Below are 21,997 nucleotides of genomic sequence, written 5' to 3' on the forward strand. Positions count from 1 at the left end.
GCCAGTTATTTAACAAAGAGAATGTAATATAGAGAATTGTTAACTAGGTTTAAACTTGCTAACTAGTAACTAAAAAGTAAAACAAAAAATCTGCAGTATCACAGAGGTAGCAACTGTAAGAAGCAGTTTCTATCCCCTAGAACTGAGGGAACCAAATCTTGGAAGGTGGAGGAAGACTTCCACAGAATTGAAACTCAGACCTCTGAGAGGTCACTCCAGCCTCTGGAACTGGTATCTCTGAGGGGGTCACTTTAAAGCTGATTCTGTGAAAACTGGAAAAATTGCAAATTGGATTTAGAAACTGCTAAAGGAAGAAGCCAAGGTGATGAGCCCAGGAGCCACAGGCAGACCAGAGACAGACAGGAAGCAGTCAGGAAAGAGCAAGTCCCTTCTCCCTCCTCCATCCCCACAATCTCCCTCCATTACCTCCACTTTGCAGTGGAGGTAAAAATAAAACCTAATAAATATCATCTCCACAAGAGGAGGGAGGGAGGAAAGGGAGCAGGGAGAGCTCACTGGCCCTCAGTCAGAAGAAATGTAGCAGCTATATAAGCCAAACTGAAATCTCATAGCAAAGCTAGCCAGTGAATGTCTACCCGAAGACTTTCCATCTTTGAGGTGACAAGAGGATATCAACTTCCTGCTGATAAAACTTCCTTCCTAATAAAACCAGCTGGTAAAGCCTAAATGGAGTTTGCAGAATGCCAGCCCCTGTATTATAATGCAGAGTATAGAAAGTGAATTTTGGGCTGAGAGACAATTAATAACTGGTTAATACATTCAGTTCAGTTCAGTTCAGTCAGCACGCCAGGCCTTCCTGTCCATTGCCAACTCCCAGAGTTCACTCAAACTCATGTCCATCGAGTCGGTGATGCCATCTAGCCATCTCATCCTCTGTTGTCCCCTTCTCCTCCTGCCCCAAATCCCTCCCAGCATCAGGGTCTTTTCCAATGAGTCAACTTTTCGCATGAGGTGGCCAAAGTACTGGAGTTTCAGCTTCAGCATCAGTCCTTCCAGTGAACACCAGGACTGATCTCCTTTAGGATGGACTAGTTGGATCTCCTTGCAGTCCAAGAGACTCTCAAGAGTCTTCTCCAACACCACAGTTCAAAAGCATCAATTCTTCGGCACTCAGCTTTCTTCACAATCCAACTCTCACATCCATACATGACCACTGGAAAAACCATAGCCTTCACTAGACGGACCTTTGCTGGCAAAGTAATGCCTCTACTTTTGAATATACTATCTAGGTTGGTCATAACTTTCCTTCCAAGGAGTAAGTGTCTTTTAATTTCATGGCTGCAGTCACCATCTGCAGTGATTTTGGAGCCCCCCAAAAGATAAAGTCTGACACTGTTTCCACTGTTTCCCCATCTATTTCCCATGAAGTGATGAGACCGGATGCCATGATCTTCGTTTTCTGAATGTTGAGCTTTAAGCCAACTTTTTCACTTTCCTCTTTCACTTTCATCAAGAGGCTTTTTAGTTCCTCTTCACTTTCTGCCATAAGGGTGATGTCATCTGCATATCTGAGGTTATTGATATTTCTCCTGGCAATCTTGATTCCAGCTTGTGCTTCTTCCAGCCCAGCATTTCTCATGATGTACTCTGTTAAATAAGCAGGGTGACAATATACAGCCTTGACATACTCCTTTTCCTATTTGGAACCAGTCTTTTGTTCCATGTCTAGTTCTAACTGTTGCTTCCTGACCTGTATATAGGTTTCTCAAGAGGCAGGTCGGGTGGTCTGGTATTCCCATCTCTTTCAGAATTTTCCAGTTTATTGTGATCCACATAGTCAAAGGCTTTGGCATAGTCAATAAAGCAGAAATAGATGTTTTTCTGGAACTCTCTTGCTTTTGCCATGATCCAGTGGATGTTGGCAATTTGATCTCTGGTTCCTCTGCCTTTTCTAAAACCAGCTTGAACATCTGGAATTTCATGGTTCACGTACTGCTGAAGCCTGGCTTGGAGAATTTTGAGCATTACTTTACTAGCGTGTGGGATGAGTGCAATTGTGTGGTAGTTTGAGCATTCTTTGGCATTGCCTTTCTTTGGGGTTGGAATGAAAACTGAGCTTTTCCAGTCCTGTGGCCACTGCTGAGTTTTCCAAATTTGCTGGCATATTGAGTGCAGCACTTTCACAGCATCATCTTTCAGGATTTGAAATAGCTCAACTGGAATTCCATCACCTCCACTAGCTTTGTTCGTAGTGATGCTTTCTAAGGCCCACTTGACTTCACATTCCAAGATGTCTGGCTCTAGGTGAGTGATCACACCATCGTGATTATCTGAGTCATGAAGCTCTTTTTTGTACAGTTTTTCTGTGTATTCTTGCCACCTCTTCTTAATATCTTCTGCTTCTGTTAGGTCCATACCATTTCTGTCCTTTATCAAGCCCATCTTTGCATGAAATGTTCCCTTGGTGTCTCTAATTTTCTTGAAGAGATCTTTCCCATTCTGTTGTTTTCCTCTATTTCTTTGCATTGATCACTGAGGAAGGCTTTCTTATCTCTCCCTGCTATTCTTTGGAACTCTACATATCTAACTATTGCCTGTATGAAACTTTTAAATAAGAATTTAAAATATCAGCAAAGAAGTTGCCAGTAGGGAATTCCAGCAGGGAGTTAAATCTTGTCCAGATTCCTTTGTTCTTGTCTTGATCTAGGGGTGGATACAGATGCTTGTTAACAGTACATGTTAGAAATTACAAGTTTACATTCATGCACGTTTAGAGAATAACTACTGTGGGACTTTCCTGGCAGTCCAGCAGTTAAGCCTCCTCACTTCCAATGCAGGGGACACAGGTTTGATCCTTAATTGGGGAACTAAGATCCCACATGCCTTGCAGCATGGCCAAAAAAAAAAGTTTTTTCAACTAAGAATAAATGCTAGACACATTGGAATAGCAGGTAGAGGGGGCAATGGCTCAAAGGAAACAGTAAAATCCAAGAGTAGCAGACATGGTTCGCTACCTTCCCTGCCTCTCAGTCATGAGCCAGAGTCTGTGTGACTACCCCGCCCCTCTCATATGCGCACAGACTTTGAGGGAAGCCAACTCTGCTTCCAGCTTCAAGTACAAATTTTAATTTGAATAAATCAATCAGAACATCCCTCCTCTCACTCCAGGAATTGGTTCAGGTTGGGGTACGTGACACACCTTTATTGCCAGTAAATACACCTGGTTCTCACTTGCAGGCAATTTCCCCCACCCCACGGGGATTTGGCAATGTCTGGAGACATTGTTGTTTGTCCTAGCTGGGGAGAAGACACTGGCGTCTGGTTGGGAGAGGCCATAAGTGTGCTAAACGTCCTACAGTGCAAAGGACAGCCCCCCACAGCAACTTTCCACCCAAAATGTCAGTGGTGCCAAGGCTGAAAACCCCTTATTTAAAGGAAAAACTGTGGATAGTTTACATCTCTTGACCCCTTGGGGGCAAGCCCTGGGAAGAAGCTACGCTGCAGATAGCAGATCTGAGGAATGGAAAAAGACAGGGTCTATGATGACACCACTAGGTCACAGGCTCATTCTGCCTCTGAGTATCCAGTCACATAAGTTTAACTTTCTCATGGTTAAGCCACTGTTTAACTGGGGTCCCTATTATTTGCACCCATGAGCACCTTGATGAATTAGGAAAGAGATTATTTGCATAACACAAAAGGTTAGGCTAATAGAAACATTTATAACTATATTCTAAGCAGAGATCAGCCCTGGGATTTCTTTGGAAGGAATGATGCTAAAGCTGAAACTCCAGTACTTTGGCCACCTCATGCGAAGAGTGGACTCATTGGAAAAGACTGATGCTGGGAGGGATTGGGAGCAGGAGGAAAAGGGGATGACAGAGGATGAGATGGCTGGATGGCATCACTGACTCGATGGACATGAGTTTGAGTGAACTCCGGGAGATGGTGATGGACAGGGAGGCCTGGCGTGCTGCGATTCATGGGGTCGCAAAGAGTCGGACATGACTGAGCGACTGAACTGAACTGAACTGAAGCAGAAAAAACACATTCACAAAAATTGACCATAGACTAAGCTGCAAAGGAAATTTTAACACATCCCCCATCCCCAAATAATACATAGACCATCTTCAGTCACCACAATGCAATAAAATTAAAAATTACAAACAAAATGATAACTGAACAAAACACAACAAAAATCCCTCAAACCAATCATGTAACTAAAAAATGTAAACACATTTGTCAATAATACAAGTAAAAGAGACTGCAGGACCAGAACCCAGATTTCCAAATAACTAGTACAATTCATGATCTAGCCCTCATGTTTGTTCTTAAACAGTTGCTGAATTATATGAAAGGGAGGGAAAGTGGGAGAAAGACAGAGACAGATCAAGGTGAGCTCAGATAGGATAGGCTGTAGAAAAAACTTCTGTTCATCAAGAGACTGTTAGCAGCAGTCAGACTCAGTAAAGCCTAGAAGCGTCTACTGATTTTAGTGATCTGGGCAGGCAGCTGCCATCCAGGGGAGACCAAAGCCAGGCACCAGCAACCAGGAGAGGCTCTGATGAGCTCTGGTCCTAAGGCAGAGACGGCTTCTCACACCGTGGTGCAATGAACTTCTGTGTGCAGAGGGGAGAAATGGCTGCTGTGAGCAGGTAAGATCCAGAAACTAGAAGGAACTCATGGGTCAATAGCTGGAAGCAGTCCAGATGACCGTGACCAAACAATGCCAGAACACGCAGATAAAATTTAAATTGTTGAAATTCAAATACAAATTTGAATGATTGAAAATCAATAAAAATTGATTTTCTGAACATTGGATCCAATGGTGCCGAACACCCAAGCTAGGAGGCTTGCCAATTGAATGGACGTGGTGTTTTATCTATGCAGCACAAACTAAATGGCATATTTGACAGAAACCATGTGGCAAATTATCTAGCCTGTATTTAAGGTTCATCTCAATGGTTTAGACCTCAAACAATCAATTGTAGCCTCAATTATCCATGTTGTTTGACTAGTTAGGTTAAAATGAGAGTGTGTTTCTGTTTTGTTAATAAGTTCATTTGTATGTCTTTTTTTTTAGATTCCACATACAAGTGATATCAATTGATATTTCTCTTCATCTGAATTACTTCACTCAGTATGACAATCTCTAAATTCATATAAGTCCCTGCATTATTTTACTCTTTTAATGGCTGGGGAATATCCCATTGTATGTATGGACTACATCTTCTGTATCCAGTCTTGTGTCGATGAACATTTAGGTTGCTTCCATGTCTTGGCTATTGTAAACAGTGCTGCAATGAATATTGGGGTGCATGTATCCTTGCAAACCATATTTTTCTCCAGACACATGCCCAGGGGTAGAACTGCAAGAGTGTATGGTAGCTCTATCTTCAGTTTCTTAAAGAACCTCCATACTGTTCTCCTCAGTGGCTGTACCAATTTACATTCCCTCCAACTGTACAGAAGGGTTCCCTTCTCTCCACACCCTCTCCAGCATCTATTATTTGTGGCGGTTTTGATGATAGTCATTCTGACTAGTGTGAGGTAATATCTCATTGTAGTTTTTATTTGCATTTCTCTAATCATTAGCGATGTTGAACATCTTTTCATGTGCCTCTTGGCCATTTGTATGTCTTCTTTAGAAAAGCGTCTATTTAGGTCTTTTGCCCGTTTTTTTAAATTGGGTTGTTTTTTTGATGATATAAAGCTGTTTGTAAATTTTGTAGATGGTTACCGGGGGCAGGGGAAGAGTGGTGGGGAGGGATAGTTAGGGAGTTTGGGATTGGCAGGTACACAGTGCTATATTTGAAACGGATAACCAAGGTGAACCTACTGCATAGCACATGTAAGTCTGATCAGTGTTATGTGGCAGCCTGGGTGGGAGGGAAATTTGGAGGAGAATGGATACATGTATATGTATGGCTGAGTCCCTTTGCTGTTTACCTAAAACTATCACATTTTTAATTGGCTATACCCCAATACAAAACAAAGAGGTTTTTAAAAATGTTATATAACAAATGGGAAAAGAATTTGAAAAAGAATAGATGTATGTATATGTATAACTGAATCACTTTGCTGTACACCTGAAACTAATATAACATTGTTTATCAACTATACTCCCATACAAAATAAAACGTTTAAAAAATAAGATGCAGGAAAACTGTCATTGTTTTCCTTGAACTACATATCAGAGCATCTGTTGGGCTGAAATCATGGAGTTTTTTGGGTTTTGCTTCCCCTTTTAGTGGGAATTCATTCATGCCTTTATCCACACACCCACCCACCCTTCCATTTAACAAACATCCAAAGCAAACCCCACACATCCTAGATCCTTGGTGTTTCACGTGTCATTGTTTACATCTCCTCTGCTTACTTGTAGATGAGAAAGATAAAGAAGATGGTTTGAGTTATTTTGGTGCCAAACAAGAGTCTAGAAAGAAACACTCAGCAAAAAAAAAAAAAAGGTTCTAAATAAATAACTAAAAAGGAAAAGGAGGGAGAAAGGGAAGAGGGTGCGTGGAGAGGAAACAGGAGGGGCCCAGCGGGGGAGGGCAGGAATCTTGCCTGCTACCTGACTGGGTTTTCATTTGCACCAGGAGCGCTGTGACTGAGGACGCTGAGAAAACCCGCCCACCCTACGTAGCAGGGAGGGGCCAAGATGGGGTGCGGGACGGGAGTCGGAGGAGTTTCGAATTTCTTCTAAACTCTCCAGTCTAGATTCTGGTGTCAGCTCTGTTCCTTTCCTCTTGGCCACCACCACCTCCCCTCCCGGCCCTCTTCCAACGAGCGCAGTCTTCCCAAGAATTCTGGTTCTGGAAGAAAGAGAAGAAAGCAGGTGTCCAATTGGTCTTCCCCGCCTCCGCACCCACACAGGCAAGCCTCGCGTCTCCGCCCGCTCTCGAGGATCCAGGTTAGGCTGGAATCATCAGCGCAGTAGGTTTGTCCGCCCTCCCCACCGCACCTCAGATTCCCGGTCCCAGCGCCTGGGTCTGCATCTGTGAAACTCCTCGTAAATTGTGGTGTGACTTGAGTACGCCCCAAGACACGAAAGGAGCTCAGAACAGCGCCAGGCACCCTGTCTGCGCTCTGCCTGCCACCTGCGAGCGTAGGTGAGGGGCCGACCCCGGTCCCTGTCTAGCATCACGGTCTCCCAGCAGTGTGCCCCCCCACCCCGCCTCTCCTCCGTCCTCTCTCCAACCAGTCACTGACAGAGCCGAGCAAATGGCACCCAACACATCTGCGGGCTCTGGCCTGATCTCTGTCCTAGTGACCAGACAGGGGACTAACATCAGTCGGGGCCTACGGTGGCCGCTGTGCAACCCAGGCATTCCCAGTCTACAGATGAGGAAACAGGCCTCAATCCAGCGTCAGCAACCCAGTGATCAGGCGCTTGGGTTTCCAAACCCGCCTTCTCCTTACAGGATTTCTTTGGGGGTCTCCCTGGGTCCCAGGCGGAAAGTCTGGGGACAAGGGGCCAGGAAGGTTCTGGATCCCGTGTCCTAAGCCTGGATCGGGCGCTCCACTCTCACGCGGGTGGCAGAGAGCTCGGGATGTGGCGAGGGGCCCGGCGGGGCGGCACCGAGCGCGAGGTTGGGGGTGGGGGGTTCCCAGACCAAAGTCCGAGAGAGGCCACAGAGAGTCCTGGTTGTTGCCCCGCCCTTTGACCCTCAGGATGCTTATTAACCAGGCGGCCAATAGGTGGCCGGGCAGAGGCGCGCCCCTTCGACAGAGCGGAGGACACGCTCAGGAGTGCGGATCCCGGGGCACCATGGAGCGCCCAGTGAGAGTGAAGGCGTGGGTGGAGGAGAACCGGGGCTCCTTCCTGCCCCCGGTCTGCAACAAGCTCCTGTGAGTCGCACGCACGCCCCCACCCTCCTGCCCTCTGTTCTCACCTCCCTGCCATCCTCCAACTGCTCCCCTCAGCCTCCGAGTTCCTCCTCCCAGAAGCTTGCAGAAGGGGGATGCGGTCCTCGTGGTGATCACAAGAGGGTGAGGACGGACTGTTACGGGTTTCCCCACCCTCCTCTGTTCCTCTTTGTGGTGACTGCGTGGAGACGACGGGCCTTGTTGTCTGAGGAAGCTCTCTACTCTCTACCGAGACTAGAGAGATGCAGGTGCTAAGTGGTAGCCCTGCCTTCCAGGGCTGAGAAACAGCGCTCCAACCCCAGCTGCCTCTCAGAAATTGGGGGGCGGGGAGGTCAATACCCCAGAATTATAGTAGAACTGAGGTCTGGGAACTGTTCAGTATTACACCCCTACTGGTCCCAGGAAGCTGCAGGTGGAGGGTGAAGTCAGGGTCAGCTCCTGGGGCAGGCTCTCTGGTGCTCTTCCTGGCCCCCTCTGCAGCTGGGGGCACACACAGACTCCCACCAGGCCTCCCTAGCCACCTCTGCCCCCAGCACCCAACAGGGCTGACCCTGGTCGGGCAGTCTTCCTCCAGCTGAGGCCTCAGGCCCTCCCTGTGGCCTCCTCACCTCGTCCCCCTCAGTCACCTGGGGTGTGGGGCCTTCTGCGCTCCCAGCTCCAGGGTCACAGTCTTCCGTTTGCTGGGTCCACAGAACATCAACAAGGTAGCTTTTCAAACTGCCGAGCTCCAATCGCTTGACTAGTTGGAGACTACCAGGCGTTTTCACATCGTCTCATGTAATTCTCCCGGTAGCCCTATGAGGTGGGATTTTTTTTCTTAATATTTATTTATTTGGCTGTGCTGGGTCTTAGTTACAGCACTTGAGATCTGTGGCCTGCAGGATCTTTAGTTGTGGCATGCGAGATCAAGTTCCCTGACCAGAGGTCGAACGCAGGCCCCTGGCCTGGGAGCATGGAGTCTTAGCCACAAGGGAAGTCCTAGTCCAGGGCAGGGAATCTTAACAAGGAACTTTGCCAATGTCACAAAGCTAGTGTGGGCCACGGTGCAAGCCCATGCAAGAGTTTGACTCCAAAGTCCACCCTCTTGTGACTGCGCAATACTGTGTCAACATCCCCCACCCCCAAACCTTGTCTCTTCTAGTACTTTCGTCACCCCCAACTCTCTCCTCCACTTCATCTCTATCCTCAGTCCTCCACCTCTCCCCCTCATGGGACTCACATTCACCCGCTCCTCTCCAGCCCCACGCCGCTGCTGTGGTTCCACCCTCATCACCCTGGGCACTTCCAGGCTGCAGCAGCCTCCAGGCCCCCACCGCGCTCTCCAGCACTGCCCTGATATTAGTAACCACAAAGTGCAGGTCCTCCCCTCACTCATTCAGCAGATGTGCGCATGTGAGCACCAACCGCATGCCAGGCACAGTTCTGGACCCCGGAGATACACAGGAAGAAACTGGCGGAAGCCCCTTCCCGGTGGAGCGGACATTCTGGTGGGAGGAGGCAGCCAATACGTAGAAACAAACAAGGGGTGCAGGTAGGCAGGCAGGCAGACGTGGTGAGCCACAGAGCAGAACGGAGGGGAAAGCCCACTAGGGCTGCTGTGTCCCCTCATGCTGTGAGGGAGACGCTGCTCCGAGCTTCTCCTTGATCCAGGAGGTTTGGCTGCAGTCTTTGCACTCCTTGTCGTTTGCAGCATCACTCTGCTCTCTGCCTTTTTCTTCACATGGCATTCTCCTCATAAGTGTGACTGTGTCTAAATCTTCCAGTCTTCCAGACACCAGTCATATTAGGTTAGAGCACTCCCCCCACCCCCATGCCAGTATGATCTCATCATAGCTTAACTAATTACACCTGCAATGACCCTAGTTCCCAATTAGGTCATATTCTGCGGTACTGGGGTTAGGATTTCAACATATGAATGACTATAAGGCAGAGAAAACATAGGAAGCTGCTGGAAGGTTGCTTTTATTTATGTGGCTGCAACAAATCTTAGTTGTTGCATGTGGGATCTAGTTCCCTGACCAGGGATCAAACCCAGACCCCCTGCATTGGGAGCATGGAGTCTTAGCCACTGGATCATCAGGGAAGTCCCAGGCTTGAGGGTTTTGAGCAGAGGAAGGACATGGGCACACACACAGTCACGCACACACACACACAGACCCTCGCATGCACACGCAGATGGAAACGGAGACTCTTGGGGACAATGCCACAGAAATAGCCTTCTCCCTCTCCCAAGTGTGGGCCTCCTCCAGACCCCCACAGGCCCCTGCAACCCTCCTGTTCTCTCCCATGAGCCAGTTCAGGACCTCACCCCCCTCATCCATTGCAGGCACCAGAAGCAGCTCAAAATCATGTTCGTGGGGGGTCCCAACACCAGGAAGGACTACCACATCGAGGAGGGTGAGGAGGTAGGCCTGCGGACTGCCCCCTCCCTTGACCCAGCCCTGAGGGAGGGTGACTTCCCCTGCCGGGACCAGAGCCTGTGGATGAAGGGGAGGGGGGCACAACTGAAACCATGGTGCGGAACTGCTGCCTGGAAGTTGTGGGCAGCGACACCCTTGATAGCTCCATCCTTGAAGGAGCCCTGCTGGGGAAGCCACAGGAAAGAGCCCAGGCTTTGCGGGTGTGAGAGGCTTCAGCTGTTGGGCATCAGCCCCCGGACACAGGGGCCATCCATGGTCCAAGGGGATGCCCAAGTGCCCTCACCCCCAAACCTGAATAATGCAAGATTGGCCTCCAAAATGGGACCCAGATGCTGAGAGGGACCTGGGTGCTCCACTCTGGTCTCAGGAGCCAAGTTCCTTGAGAAGGGTTAGGACTGGGAGGGCCCCCTCCTCATCTAGAGGGCGCAAGGCACATCAGTTGCTGGGAGCTATTTGATGAAGGGGTGCGCAGGTGGGAAGGGGGATTTGTACTGAATACCCTTTTGTACCTTGAATTTTGAGCTGTGTTTCTGAGTGAGTAACCAAAAGTAAATCAAAAGTAAAAAGATGGGTCCCCTTGAGAGACACAGATGGGTTCCCAGCTCTCAGAATCTCTGGTGGCAAAGGATCGTCATGATTGGGGGGTGCCTATCTTCTCGGAGGACCTGCTGCTAGGGTTCAAGGTCCAGGGTTCAGCTTGCTCATCAGACTCCACCCCACCCACTCTGGTGGACGAATATCCACTTAGGGGTCTAAACCAAGCCCTGACTGCTGGCTTGCTAGCTCGTGAGGAGGGATGACTTGAGCAGGTGTCTTACTCTCGAGGGACACTCAGGTGGCTGGGAGGAATTTGGCTAGAGGTTGTTTTTGATGGCTTGGTTCCGCCTCAGGTGAGGGAGAGGGCCAGCCACAGGTCAAACGCTGGAAGCCACAGGACTGTCAGTGTGTTTGCTGTCCCTGCCTGTCCTCACCCAGCTGGAACAAAGGAGACTCCAGGGGCCAGGCCTCTTCCCAGTGAGGGAAGGGAAGCCACTGAGCTGAATTTTTCTCCTGGCTGAGCTCAGGCCTCTGCCTTTCAGGTGCCCAGGCTTCACCCACCACACACGTTCCACTTAGCCCATTCCTTCCCTTGGGGTGAAGAGGTGCAAGAGAGCCTGGGCTGGGAGTCAGGTGGGCCTGGAGTCTGCCTCTTACCAATCATGTGATTTGGATGGGCTTCCTTGATAGCTCAGTTGGTAAAGAACCCACTTGCAGTGCAGGAGACCTGGGTTTGATCCCTGGGTTGGGAAGATCCCCTGGAGGAGGGAAAGGCTACCCACTCCAGTATTCTGGCCTGGAGAATTCCATGGACTATATAGACCATGGGGTCGCAAAGAGTCAGACATGATTGAGCGGCTTTCACTTTCACTTTCACTTTCTTTCACCTCCCATCACCAGGAGGCTTCTCTGGTGGTAGCGGGATAAAGAATCCACCTGCCAATGCAGGAACTGCAGGAGACTTGCCTTGGGTCAGGAAGATCCCTGGAGTAGGAAATGGCAACCCATTCCGACATTCTTGCCTGGGAAATCCCATGGACAGAGGAGCCTGGTGGGCTATGGTCTACAGGGTCACAGAGTCGGGCACATCTGAGCACACCTGCACACCACATCTCTGAACCTGCAGGAGTTTCCTTGCAGCTGATGGGGGACCTCAGCCCTGCCTGGCGGAAGGATGCAGTGTGTATAGGGTATGTGCACAGAGCCTGGCACAGAGCAGAGGTGCCTGGGTTCTCGGCACCCTCAGCCCCTCTCTGGCCCCGCCTGCCTGTAAGGCCTTTCCAGGCTGTGCAGGCCAGATTTGATTCAGCAGCAGCTTGAGCCGGTACAGTTAATCTTCTAGTTAGCCCCAGGCCCCAAACATCATTTACTTCCAAATAGAGCATCATTCCTTTTGGATTGCCCGTGGCTGTTTGGGATATTTCGCAGTTCAGCATCTGCACCTCTGCTGATGAGGCCTGTCCCTCACCATAGATTGTGGTATTGTTTAGTTGCTCAGTGGTGTCTAACTCTTTTGTGAACCCATGGACTGTATCCCACCAAGCTCCTCTGTCCATAGAATTTCCTAGGCAAGAATACTGGAATGGTTTGCCATTTCTTTCTCCAGGGGATCTTCCCAACCCAAGGACTGAGCCTGAGTCTCCTGCATTGACAGGTGGATTCTTTACTGCTGAGCCACCAGGAGACACCGACCCCCCGCCCTTCCACCACCCACCCATGACAATAAAGTGAAGTCGCTCAGTCGTGTCCGACTCTTTGCGACCCCATGGACTGTAGCCTACCAGGCTCCTCCCTCCATGGGATTCTCCAGGCAAGAGTACTGGAGTGGGGTGCCATTTCCTTCTCCAGGGGATCTTCCCGACTCAGGGATCGAACCCGGGTCTCCCGCATTCCAGGCAGACACTTTAACCTCTGAGCCACCAGGGAAGCTCACCCATGACAACGCAGGCCTCTAAAATTCCACTTCCTTTCCATGTTTTTGTTTAATGGCCACCAACACCTTGTAGCCTGCCAGAAAGGGCTTGACTTTGGCCCACCTCCCCCACCCCTACCCCAATTCCTGTTTTCCCTGATATTTGCAGGGCCTAAGGGCTACAGCCCTCTCTCTAGAATTCTCTAGGCTCTTCCTCCTCTCCCTCCAACCATGAAAGGACATCTCCCCACATACATACACATAGAGGTTTTCTCTTAGCTGAAGGGGTTTGAGGGAGTTGGCAGAATTGTTCCCTAAAAGAGACTTATAGGTTTTTTCTTATTTGTTTTAAATAACTTGCATGAATTATATTAAATAATAAGAGTAAAGATTGTTTATTGTAGAAAATGTGCAGAATACAGAAAAGACAAATGTAAATATGTACCTCATTCATAATCCCACCACTCATGGGAGCACCGTGAACACAGCCTGGTTTACACATGTATTATACACTATGTAATTAGAATTCTCAGACATAGTCTAAACAACAACAATAAATAGAATCTTGCTGATGTCATTTTGAATCTTGCTTTAACTGGATAACTTTAGCATTTTTCCATTTTACTGACAGTTATGCAAAAATGTAGCTTTTAATGGCTGCATAATGTTCCATATTTTGTCTCTATCATAAAATAATGTGATTTCCCCTATTGTTATTATTAGCATCAGTTTTGCTATTCTTTCCATCACTAATATTAATAGCTAGAGATTACTGAGTGCTAACTATGTATTGTCTATTTTTGTATACAGCATCCTGGACAACATTCTGAGTAGATACTGTCATTTTATAGATAAATTAATGGAGGCATAGAAAGACTAACTGAATTGGCCAAAGGCCCATGGTGACTGGCTGAGCTGAGGACCAGGTGAAGCCTTAAACTACCACACACTGTGATAAAACAGCCATGTATGTCCACCACGAGGCAGGTGCATTTCTGACTCACTGAGGCCACTTTTCTAGAGATGGAATGACTAGGTCAAGTTCCCAGTTTCAGCATGAAAGGTCTGGCATCCCAGAAATCCTTATAGAGGCATGAGCTGTGAAGGCTCTTTCTGCCCTTTGCCAAATTGCCCTTCAGGGGTGTTGTGTCAGCTTGCCTGTGTGTCAGACTGTAAAGCCACATTTCTCTAGTTTTCCTGAGCCCACTTGATTTCTCTTAGTAGACTCTGGGACAAGAACCTCTATCTCCTCTAACTCCTTACATGATGATAGTAATCATTATTAATAACAATCCTTCAGCTATTTGGCTGGGGTCTTTAACACCCATGCAATGTGTGACTGGTAGAGAGAAAATGTGTCTTCCTCCTCCTCCTCCCAGTGCCATGGGTGGTCTCAGTAAACACATCAATTAGGGACTTAGGGTGGAAGAGGGCAAGCACAACAGGAGCCCTGCAGCAGCGCCACCAGGCTACACCCCAGGGAGACAGCAGGAAATGAGGGCTTCCATCCTCAAAGCCCCTGCCACCCCCACTCGAATATCCCAGCTCCCAGCACTGAGCCCAACATTTCCATGGCCAGCCGATGTCCAGAGGGGTTTGGACGCAGCCCAGCCCCTTTCCAGGGCTCACTGTGGCCAGAGGAGCCAGCCCTGGCTCCAGAGCTACACTCAGGCCCACACGGCTGCTCCAGGACTAACTGTGTAAAACCTGGGGCAAGTCACTTCACTCTCTGGGCCTCTCTTTTTCTTTTTTGCAGAATGGGGCTAACAATATTTTTGGAGGTTGTTATAAAGAGTTCTGATACTGTTCAGGCACACCTCAGAGACAGTGCAGGCTTGGTTCCAGACCACTGAAAGAGAGCAAATATTTCAATAAAGTGAGCCATGTGAATTTTTTGGTTTCCCAGCGCATGTAAATATTTATACCATGCTGTAGGCTATTAAGTGTGCAATTGTATTATGTCTAAAAAAGCAATATATATACCTTAATTTAGAAATAATACTGTTGGGGAAATGGTATTAATAGATTTGCTCAGTGCAGGGTTGTCACAAACCTTCAATTTGTTAAAAAAAGAAAAAGGCAATATCTGGGAAATGCAATAAAGCACAGCACAATAAAACAAGGTCTGTCAGTCATGTGCTGGCCCAGCCCCGGGGACACAGTGAAGGGGCGGTTCTCCTTACCTGGGTAATGGGTCCCTAAATTACCCAGTGGGCATCTCAGCCAGCCTCCTGCCCCCGAGCCAGACACCACCTGTGGTGTCCTGGGTACCTTGGTCGTCACTTTAACGTCAGAGTATTACAGGCTTGTGTCCCCAGCATGTTTATCTGCGGCCTGTGTCGGGGGAGCTGGGGCCTCAGGCAGGGGTGATCAAGCTGCTCATAAACTCTGAGGCTTTCGGGAAGTTTCTCAGGTTTTCTGGGCAGGACTCAGGCCAAAGACCCGGAAGAGGGAGTGGGGAGGTCAGAGCCTGTCCGCTGTCCTGTCTCACAGGTATTTTACCAGCTGGAGGGGGACATGCTTCTCCGAATCCTGGAGCGAGGGAAACACCGGGATGTGGTCATTCGGCAGGGAGAGGTGAGGCTGGGCCCTGGAACAGGAGCCCACGGTGCCCACTTTCCTGGCTTTGGTGGAGTCTTGTCTTCCCAGACTTTCCTGCCCTCCTCCCTGCCCGAGCTGCCTCAGCCCCATCCTCAGGCGCTCCCTCATGCCCATCTCAGCCCAGCCTGACATCCTCTCTGGCTCCTGGGGTGGGGGCTGGGCCGGACCGTGGTCAGCTGGGGAGGCCCAGGGCGCTGCAGCACTGAGGTCTCCGTGGGGACCATACACTTGCTGGCACCTTGTTCCCACCCATGCAGATCTTCCTCCTGCCTGCTGGGGTCCCCCACTCACCGCAGAGGTTTGCCAACACAGTGGGGCTGGTGATTGAGCGGAGGCGGCTGAAAACAGAACTAGATGGGCTCAGGTAAATGGGTCAGATCTGGGGGTCTGGGGCAGAGTTAGAGGGGAAAGGATCCTAGACAGACCCAAGAAAGCCACTCCACCACCACTGAGAGGGTTGGTAGCAATGGAGATCCTGCATTTGCTGGCGGATGGGGAGGGATTTGGGTAGGTAGCAGGGTGGGTCTGATGATGCAGGGGAGGGTGTATTCTCAGTGACCCCCTGGAAGCCCATTAACCTGATACCTTATGGCCAGGCCCAGAACGAGTGGGATCTTAGTTCCCTGACCGGGGATCACAGCCGCACCCCCTGCATTGGAAGCACAGAGTCTTAAACACCGGATGCCCAGGGAAGTCCCAGAACCCATGCTTTCTGCACTGAGGTCTGCTGGGGAAGGGCCGGGGCCGGGATGCCAGGGCAGCCCGGAACACTGCTGCTTCTCCCAGCCTCCAGTTTCAGAGTTTAGTCAGTCTCCATTAGTGCGGCCTTCTGCTTGTTTCTCCACCCCAGCTCATTCCACACTCAGCGCTGACATTTGTATAACATTTGCTAACTGTCGGGCACCACTTTATGTTTATTCCTTTAATCCTCACAACACTCCTATCACCTTATCCGGAGGGTACTGTTATCATCTGTACTCCACAGATGAAGAAATCGAGCCCAGGGAAGTTGAGTTTGCTAGAAAGTGGCCCATCTGGAGCTGTAGAGAAATACAGAGTTTGGGCCAGGACAGACAAGATGGCAATGTGAGTCAGCACCTAGGAGGGGACGAACGTGGGTGCAGAGACAGGTGCTCTGTTTATACAGCTGAGTTCATATCTGGTTCCAGTCAGTTACCTGATTAATATCTTCTGAAAGGAGGACTAAACCTGTGGCTCATTATTCCAAAAGCTAAGCAATTTTTGAGGTATTTTTTAACTAAGAAAATTAAAATTTCCCAACAAGCTACTGAAATCAGGATACTTTGCCCCACATCTTCTGTTATAAAGGACATTTAAAAAAATGTTTCCCTTTTTATAATTACCAAAGTCTTACAGGTTTGCCCTTGAAATCTGGAAAAGTACAAGAAAGCAAAACGAACAAAATTAGAATCACTTGTCAGGAAAAGGGTAAATTTTATAGTATGTGAATGATACCTCAATAAAACAAAAATAAAGAGAAAACACACAGAAAAAAAGTCTTCCCATCAATGAAACCTAACAAAGCACTTTCTATCTCTTTTCCATGCATATCTGTTCTTTAAAACACTAGTTTTATCGCAAGTATGGGTTTGAGTTTTGCTTTTTTTTACATTTAAAAAAAATCATGAGTACTTCTCATACTATTAAATGCTTTGCAAAAACCGCAATGTTAATGACTGCATGCAAACCTACTGCAGAATAGTCTTGCAGAAATAGCTGCCTGGCCTTAAATGTGAAAATAAAATTTTCAGTGGGGCTTTATATAGGGAGTCTTTAGTAATGGAGAAGACAGCATCTTTGGGAACATTTTTACAGCAAAGTCAATAATAGATCTTATCTGCTTTTGACCTTTAATAAAAGCCAGGGGCTCAAGATTAAAATGCCACTCTGAAGGCAATTCCTGGAGGGCATTGAGGTCCAGTTATGAGGCTTTCTGGTAGCCAGCTCCATCCCAGGATAGGTCTTAGGGTGTCAGGCGGGGTGGATGCACTGTGTATCTATGAACCGTTGTCTGTAAGCAGAACCACTTCTCTCTTTGGGAGGAGCTTAAGAGCAGAGCTGGCCTGGTCCTGGGACCTAAGTTTGGGGATTAGGCATCCAGTCAGTAAATGCACTACCTACACAGGGTCCTGAGGCCCGGCCCCAGTGCCAGATACTCCTCAGGCCAGTGGAGTTGCCTGCCAAGCTGGGCTGGGGGCCTGGGTGGGCTTCAGGGAGTCTTGTGTGCATGCTCAAGTCGCTCAGTTGAGTCCGTGGGTTTTGTGGGGTCTTTGTGGCCCTGTGGATTGTAGCCTGCCAGGCTCCTCTGCCCATGGGGTTCTCCAGGCACAGAGAGCCTGCTAGAGACATATGGTCCTTCCTCCGGAGAAGAGACACAGCACTTTGCTCTAGTTCTCAAAGGCATCCATGACCCCAAAAGGAGAAGGACCCCTCCCATCTGGGGGGCATCTGTGGCATGCTGGATCCGTGGGGTTTCGTGTGCTCTGACCTAGACTGCCAGCAGGCCGGTGGGAATCCAGCTGCAGGGCCAGAATCGGACTCAGCCTCAGCTTCTTCTTTTGGAAAAACACTTGTCACTGATGCTCTCTCGGCTTCTAGGACTGTCTCCAGTCCTGTTTTGGCCACTGACAGGTTGTGTAATCCCTGCCAAGTTGCACAGTTTCCCGCTGAACCTCAGAGCTCTGCTTGGTAAAGGGTCATGCTTGGCGAACCAGGAAGAGCTATGGGAGTGGGGTGGCTAACAGCCCTCCCACGCTGGGGCCACACAGGGCCTCCAGGGAGAGCCGGGTGTGGGTGGGCGCATCGGCCACTAGGTCGCGCTAACAGGATGCGGCAGGTGGTCAGCTCCGCAGAGCCAGCCGGGCCCAGTCGTCCACAAGCAGAGCCAGGCCTCAGGGACGCTCCCCTGCGACGCCCAGGTGAAGAGCTGGGTGCCTGTCCTTTGTTCTGGCAGGTACTACGTAGGGGACACCACAGACGTCCTGTTTGAGAAGTGGTTCTACTGCGAGGACCTCGGCACGCAGTTGGCCCCCATCATCCAGGAGTGAGCCCCCAGCCCCTGCCCCTTGCTCTCCGGAGGCCCTGTGCTCTGGCTGGGGGCAAGCAGACCCAGCCCAGCAGGGCTCTGGGGGAGCATCCACCAGCCTGGAGTAATGATGCCCAGGATTTAGGGAGAAAGTCTGCCCCTCCTGGGATGGTAGGGAACCAGACTGGAAAGCCCCTTGAGGAGTGGAGGCAGGGGAAAGGAGGGTGGATATACAACAGATCATGTGAGGGCGCCATGAGTGTGTGTGGGCTCCTGCACCTCGGAGTGTATGTGTGTGTACGTGTGTATGTGTGTGTGTGTGTGCACACATATGTCTTTAGCCCCCTTCTCCTCCCCATTTGTCCCTGCAGGTTCTTCAGCTCTGAGCAGTACAGAACGGGAAAGCCCAACCCTGGTGAGGCCCCTGGGAACCATCTTTCTCTCTCTCCCTCACCCGACCTTTCCCAGGGAAGGGAGGGTCTTGACCCCAGTACCACACAGTCTCCTTTTGAGTACTCTGCCCTGTACTCAAGTCACAAGAAGATGGCATGAAATATACCCCCACATGGCTACTTGGTGCCTGGGCTGGAGACAGAGCCCATTCCAGTGACTGGGAGCTGGGACCCCAGGGAACCCGGCCTGCTGGGACTGGATGGGTGGAGCCAGAGGACACTGACCACATCTGTGCTGTGGGTGCAGACCAGCTGCTCAAGGAACCACCATTCCCCCTGAGCACACGATCCGTCATGGAGCCCATGTGCCTGGAGGCCTGGCTGGATGGCCACCGCAAGGAGCTGCAGGCAGGCATACCCCTCAGCTTGTTTGGGGACACCTATGAGAGCCAGGTAATGCAGCCTTGGGTCACCCAGGGAGTCAGCCCAGCAGCCCTGGGTAATGGAACTAATCAATCACACATGGACACACACAGACACACTCATACACAAACTCACACTCACAGTCTAGTTGTGGACACAAGCATAGGCCTTCTTGTTTCCTCCCTGACTCCGAGAATGATGGCTTTGCTGTGAGTAGAAGCCGATGGAGGCTACATGGTCCCCAGCAATCTTTCTTTGCCTTCAGAATAGGGATTAGGGGGTTGCCCCATCCATTGAGGGATTCCTCGGAGTCTGGGGTCATCCCCCTGCCAGGACCTCTGGGCCTTTGGCCAATCATAGCCTTGGGAGCCGGGAGGGAGAGAGATATTTGGGGGTGAGGGTTAGGTGGAGAGTTGCACAGAGACCCAAAGCTGGTCTCCCTTCATTCAACATTTACTGAGGGTCTATTATGTTTTAGGCTTTAGTAGGAAAATAAGATAGAGTCACTCCCTCAGAGTGTGTATGGTCTGATAAACGATTGCCATGATCATGTGATATGTTCTGTGGTAGAGAAGCTACAGGAAGTCATAGGACGATAAAGGAGGAACCAGGCTGTGAGGGAAGACAGCTTCCTGGAGGAGGTGATGTCTAAACTGAATCTTAAACCTATTGCAGGAGTTTGCAAAAGGAAGAAAGGGAGATGGAAAGTGCATTCCAGGTGAAGGAGAAGCCTGGGTAAAGGCACGGAGGCTTGAAACAGCTGGCACTGAAGATAGCTGAGGCTGGGGAACCAGGACAAGGGAGTAGGCAGAAGGCACAACTGCTAGATGGCCAGAGTAGCAGGCAGTGCCCAGGTGCTGGCAGCTCCCCTGGGCTGGGCAAGGTGCGAGGGCTATGCTGGAGACGAGACTTTTATCTCAGTGTGGAGGCAGGACGGGCGATCAGACTGGAGTGGTAGTTCAGAAAGGCCACTGCAGCCCGTGTGAGGCCCAGACCAGCCCGGCAAGTGTGGCAACGGGGAGACCTGCCAGGGGGCTCACGCTTGCTCGTGCTCTACAGCTGGCCACTGTCACGTCCCTGGGAGGCTGCCCTAGACACCCCTGTGGAGGGACGCTCACTGGGTGCAGACCTGCCCCAAGAGGCCTGGCCAGCCCAGCCCTGAGCTCCACAGGGCCATGAGAGCCAGCACGCCCCACCAAGCCCCTCCCGCCTGTTCTCTCACCCCCTCCTCCTCCCTGCTTCAATTCACTCCAGCAGATAGCTACTGAGGCCCACTCGGGGCTGGCAGGAGCATGGCCCACTCAGCGGCTGTGGGCTTCCAAGGATAGAGGTCCAAGAGGCTCAGCCTCCCTCTCCCTCTTGCTCGTCCCCTCCCAGCTCCCTCCACCTCCTTAGGTCAGACTCCCGGCATCACACAGAGGAAGGGAGGACGGCATCCTCTGGGGCCCTGCCCTTTGCCACGTTCACGCACGAGCCTAGTGTCTCCCTGGTAGGCGTGCCTCCGTACGGGTCAGCAGTAGTTGTGTCGAGTGTCAGAGGGAGCAGATGTGCATGTGCGTGTGAAGGGCAGGCACGTGTGACCCCCAATAGCAGGTGGCTGGGACAGGATCGGGGTGGGAGGGCCTGTGGCCTGGGCAGCCTTCCTCTCTAAGACCAGGCCTCTGCTCTGCATACGCAGAGGCTGCGTTGTGGGCCCCCCACCTGGCCCACACAGGGCTGGTGTCTGGGGGCCGGGTTCAAAGCCCTCTCCTGCGTGGGGCAGGATGCACCAGAAAGACCTGTGTCACTTCCCACCAGGTGATGATCCACGGACAAGGCAGCAGCAAAGGCCTGAGACGGGACGTGGACGTGTGGCTGTGGCAGCTGGCAAGTGGGGTCTGGGGAGAGGGTGGCATGCCTCCTGCCTGCACCTGGGGACCGGGCTGCTCTGGGGCCTTGGATGCCCACAGTATGGACCAGTTCCCAGGGCCTCCTTGCCAAGGCTGACTCAGGGATGCTCGGACAGGCGCTGTGGCCCAACAAGCTCCATTTACTTCTCCTACTCCTCTTTCCCAGGAGGGCTCCTCAGTGGTGACGATGGAGGGACAGCGCCTGAGCCTGACCCCTGATGACAGCCTCCTGGTGCCAGCTGGGACTCTGTGAGTCCTCAGGGAAGATCTACCCCCTGCTGTGGACCTGGCCTCCTTTCCCTGGGGCCCCAGCCTTATCTGACCCTGCCTACTTGTATCTCCACAGGTATGGCTGGGAGCGAGGGCAAGGCTCCGTGGCCCTATCTGTGACCCAGGATCCCGCCTGCAAGAAGTCCCTGGGATGACTGATACTCCCACTGTGGGCCCAGAGCACCCACCCTGGCCAAGTAACTCTCCCAGCCCCACTGTTTCTACGTACACTGCTGCTCAGAGACTCAGCATCCCCTGGACTGGGCCCTGGAGACGATCATCATCCCTTCTCCTGTCCTCTCGGCTAGGCTGCCAGGTTCCTGGGGGCCGCAGCTCCCCTTCTCCCTTAACAGCCCTCAGCCCACTGCCCTGCGTGGTTCTGCCGGGTGGACTGCTGCTGGGGGCCGGCCCCTCACCGCCCTCCATCCACAGGCTCAGCGCAGCTCTTGCCTGCCGCCAAGAAGCCCTCAATAAAGGCTTGCTGGCCGACAGGTGCCTGCGGGTCTGCACACACACGGCCTGGGGTCTCTGTCAGACACTGAGTGCTCCTATGACTGTGTGCGTGGGGGTCTGGGCACCAGGAGACCATGGGCGTGTGGAAGGTCTGGGGTGGAGCCCCCTGCGTGTTTAGAGAAGTGCTCGCGTTGTGTGTGCCCCTCCATGCGTGCTCTATG

General features: G+C 50.9%; 1 protein-coding gene and 1 long non-coding RNA gene across 17 annotated transcripts; one reads left to right on the top strand and one right to left on the bottom strand.

Moving 5' to 3' along the window:
• Positions 1-5,512: 5,512 nt before the first annotated feature.
• LOC138437008 (uncharacterized) lies at positions 5,513-7,524 on the bottom strand. The gene is made up of 2 exons (XR_011255724.1): positions 7,387-7,524; positions 5,513-6,779 (listed from the first exon to the last, which is right to left on the bottom strand). It is a non-coding gene; the product is annotated as an uncharacterized lncRNA (long non-coding RNA).
• Positions 6,487-21,838, top strand: HAAO (3-hydroxyanthranilate 3,4-dioxygenase). Of its 16 annotated transcripts, none has more exons than XM_069583464.1 (11): positions 6,487-6,904; positions 7,639-7,815; positions 10,160-10,238; positions 15,196-15,279; positions 15,561-15,667; positions 18,278-18,367; positions 18,721-18,764; positions 19,049-19,194; positions 20,962-21,030; positions 21,220-21,302; positions 21,400-21,838. In XM_069583464.1, exons 2-11 carry the CDS (start codon positions 7,640-7,642, stop codon positions 21,476-21,478), a joined length of 957 nt encoding a protein of 318 aa, XP_069439565.1. In that variant the 5' UTR covers positions 6,487-6,904; position 7,639; the 3' UTR covers positions 21,479-21,838. The 16 variants fall into 16 exon arrangements, with proteins under 16 accessions (XP_069439565.1, XP_069439569.1, XP_069439566.1 ...); XM_069583465.1 differs by having other exon boundaries at positions 6,537-6,840; XM_069583462.1 differs by having other exon boundaries at positions 6,546-6,877.
• Positions 21,839-21,997: the final 159 nt, after the last annotated feature.

Source organism: Ovis canadensis, chromosome 3 (genome assembly GCF_042477335.2).
Source record: "Ovis canadensis isolate MfBH-ARS-UI-01 breed Bighorn chromosome 3, ARS-UI_OviCan_v2, whole genome shotgun sequence".
Taxonomy (NCBI): Eukaryota; Metazoa; Chordata; class Mammalia; order Artiodactyla; family Bovidae; genus Ovis; species Ovis canadensis.

What these genes read in the sequence shown, in the direction of transcription:
- HAAO (XM_069583464.1), top strand. Translation starts at nt 7,640, where the DNA reads ATGCTTATTAACCAGGCGGCCAATAGGTGGCCGGGCAGAGGCGCGCCC. An exon ending in AACGGGAAAGCCCAACCCTG is followed by an intron (nt 18,765 to 19,048) that starts GTGAGGCCCCTG and finishes CTGTGGGTGCAG; the next exon opens with ACCAGCTGCTCAAGGAACCA. An exon ending in ACGTGTGGCTGTGGCAGCTG is followed by an intron (nt 21,031 to 21,219) that starts GCAAGTGGGGTC and finishes CCTCTTTCCCAG; the next exon opens with GAGGGCTCCTCAGTGGTGAC.